Genomic DNA, 958 nt, shown 5'->3' on the forward strand with positions numbered 1-958 from the left:
TCGTCGTCGGACTAAACTCGTCCCCACTTCCTCACCGCCTCGGCTGTATCTAGACCCACAGTGTGTAGCCCAGACCACGCTTCAATACTGAGCATAATTAAAAAATGTCTGTGTGAAGCTTGCTGCAACACACTGCTGTAAGAGTATGACCAGGAAGCGCGGTAGGAGGGCAAAATAGGTTTAGCGCCACCGCAGCACGGGAGGAAGAATTACGCCCAGGAGCAAATGGATAAAAATAGACCGGAGGAAAAAAAAACATGAATCGATTATCTTGCGGACGTGTCGATGCATCGGATCGTCGGCTTTTGGATCGATGCATCGATACAAAACGATTATTATTTACACCCCTAGTACTGACCTATAAATACTGTCAACTTTTAACAATATGATGTCTCTATGATGGCCCATGGACCCTGATTTCCATATATATTTGCCTACAGCGGAAAAAGAGTGTGTGCTGGTGTGTTAATGTGCTTTGAGCCTGCAACTTGGATACCACATTCAAATGAGTCTCTGTTACGGTTTATACTCACATTATCAGCTGATTTAGAGATGAGGGCCAGTTCAGTGGGTTGGTAGACTGAAGCGCGCATCTGGCCAGTATAATTACCATATGGAGACACAGGTTTGCTTCCTGTGATTAATAAAAAATAAAAAAAAAAAACAATTTTACACTAACACTATTAATCTTTTTTTATTTCTATTTGTGATTTTCCTCAAAATTGTAACTTTTTCGCATCCCATTACTTCATACATTAAACAGTTCTGGGTCACATTAAACTATAAAGAGCATTAAGAAGACTAATGAACAGGTAGGTGCCTACATCTGATCAAACTAACACAGATAAAACCTTCATTACCAATTCTAATACTTGCTAAACTTGCTGTTCAGTACATGGTAGACAAAAGCCTAAATAAAAAGTAATTGAAAGTTAATTCATTATTATGTTGTTAGTAT

General features: G+C 39.2%; 1 protein-coding gene across 2 annotated transcripts in view; it reads right to left on the bottom strand.

The window, feature by feature from the left end:
* Nucleotides 1–958, bottom strand: part of gprc5c (G protein-coupled receptor, class C, group 5, member C) — a 16,489-nt gene that overhangs the window by 4,896 nt on the left and 10,635 nt on the right. For both annotated transcript variants that reach the window (XM_015383500.1, XM_015383499.1), the window contains exon 3: nt 534–634. In XM_015383500.1, the coding sequence (XP_015238986.1) occupies nt 534–634 (101 nt within the window). The remainder of the gene's footprint in view (nt 1–533; nt 635–958) is intronic.

This window comes from Cyprinodon variegatus, unplaced genomic scaffold (genome assembly GCF_000732505.1).
Source record: "Cyprinodon variegatus isolate N-32 unplaced genomic scaffold, C_variegatus-1.0 Scaffold286, whole genome shotgun sequence".
NCBI classification, from domain to species: Eukaryota; Metazoa; Chordata; class Actinopteri; order Cyprinodontiformes; family Cyprinodontidae; genus Cyprinodon; species Cyprinodon variegatus.